Raw genomic sequence first — 1,846 nt, forward strand, 5'->3', positions numbered from 1 at the left:
TTGCATAACAGGTACCAAAAATACAGAAGAGTGACTACTGTTCAAGATAATTTATTATATATTTTATAAAAAAAAACTTAAGAGAATTCGCAGGCTCCAAATAAATGATAAATATTTAAGGATATGGCTAATGGCCCTTATTTGATCATTAGACATGTATACATGTATTGAATTGCCAAACTGTACTTGTGAATATGTACCATTATTGTATATAAATTAAAAATAATTAAAAAAATATTTTTGAACAACTTTTGTCACTAGACTGGTTTACTCACTCATGAGTTAAATAAATTATTGGCTCACAATCCCTGTATATTTGTGTGAGTCAAGTTTCTGAAAATTAAATTTTGATGCCTTGAAGCCCCTTTTCTGGGCTAGAAATGAGAATGTGGCCCCTCACTTCCTCTACAGCAAAAGGGGAACAATCAGAGTTAAGCTATGCAAAAGCTCTCTAAAGAGCAAAGCTCACCAATCTGTTTCTCGAAGTCCCCTCTTCATACTCTGGCTCCTTAGTATATTTGTGGAGCAGGTGAAAAGTTCAGGATTTCAGCAACAGGGTATGAAAATCAGCAAATGGATAGTTTGTCTCTCCTTCATGTTTGATGATCTAAGAAATAATTATATAGAAACTCCAATCAATCTAAAACACAAAGAGTCATCTCGTAACATCCTTGCTTTGCCATGATTAGAAAGTTGAAAGTACAAACATCTTTACCTTTGTCTTTGACTCATTGGGTGGAAACCATGTTTTCACATTAGAAACACTGTTTTGTTTTTTTTTAAGAATACAATTTTTTAATTGGCTAATAAATGAAAAAATCCCTTTCTGGATGTTTCCTTCTTGAGTACTTCATGAGTTAAGGCAAGCTTCTAAGGGGAGGCTTGACCTAATTCTCAGACTCTGATCTGTCTTCATCTTGACTAATCTGGAAGTAACAAAGTTCGTAAGTCTCCTTGTCAGATGCAACCACACAAAATGAATCATAAAAAAGATTGTTCTTCTTAAGGTACTTCTTGGTAAGGTATTTCAAATACCTTTTAGCGAACTGTTTCTCAGAAACAGCTGTGATTGTATTCTTGAAGCGTTCAATGTGAACAATATTTCCAAGATTCCCAGTTTTCCCATTGAGTTTAATCTTCTCCTGCAGACACTGTTCAAAATTTCCTGAATCATAAATTCCATCTTCCGCAGGATGAATAAAGTCCCAATGAAGCTTCCAGGTTGAGTTCTGAGACTTTTTGTCTTTCCGTGGTGCCATCTGAGAGAATGCAGTAGTGCAGAGAGGAAAAATGCTGTTTCATTTAATACTTCCTTTTTGTTCTCAATATGGATTCAGCCAGCAGCATTCTTTGAGCCTCGCATTTTCATAATATCTACGTCTAGGAAGTTCTCAAAGAGGTCAGTATAAATGAGAACAGCTCGTTGTTAATGTAGAGCAGATAAAGGCGTAAGTTGGAGAAAGTCACATTTGATGAACTTCAAATTTCTTACATGAAACCTATATTCAGAAATGTCTTCTGAGGTGGAGTGAGGGTAAATAGAGGAGGCTGGATAACAAGTACCTAAACAGTTGGATAGAAGTAACAAGTTTCAGTGTTCCACACAGAGTGAGACAACTACGGTTCACAATAATGTATTCTATACTGTTGGACTTCAGGTATAGGGAAAGGATAAGAAAATAGAAATGCTAATTATGCTAATTTTATGATTTGATTAGTTTAGATTGGATAAATGCATTGAAATAGTGCACTGCATCCCATAAAGATGTATAAGCACTACATGGGTTTTTTTTTTTTTTTTGAGTTCTTAATTTTTATTTTATTTAAAATTTTAGGTATATGAATT

General features: G+C 34.2%; 1 protein-coding gene across 1 annotated transcript; it reads right to left on the reverse strand.

Moving 5' to 3' along the window:
- Positions 1-887: 887 nt before the first annotated feature.
- LOC133769553 (ribosomal protein eL22-like 1) lies at positions 888-1,259 on the reverse strand. The gene has a single exon (XM_062204764.1). It carries the CDS (start codon positions 1,257-1,259, stop codon positions 888-890), a length of 372 nt encoding a protein of 123 aa, XP_062060748.1.
- Positions 1,260-1,846: the final 587 nt, after the last annotated feature.

Source organism: Lepus europaeus, chromosome 11, assembly GCF_033115175.1.
Source record: "Lepus europaeus isolate LE1 chromosome 11, mLepTim1.pri, whole genome shotgun sequence".
NCBI lineage: Eukaryota > Metazoa > Chordata > Mammalia > Lagomorpha > Leporidae > Lepus > Lepus europaeus.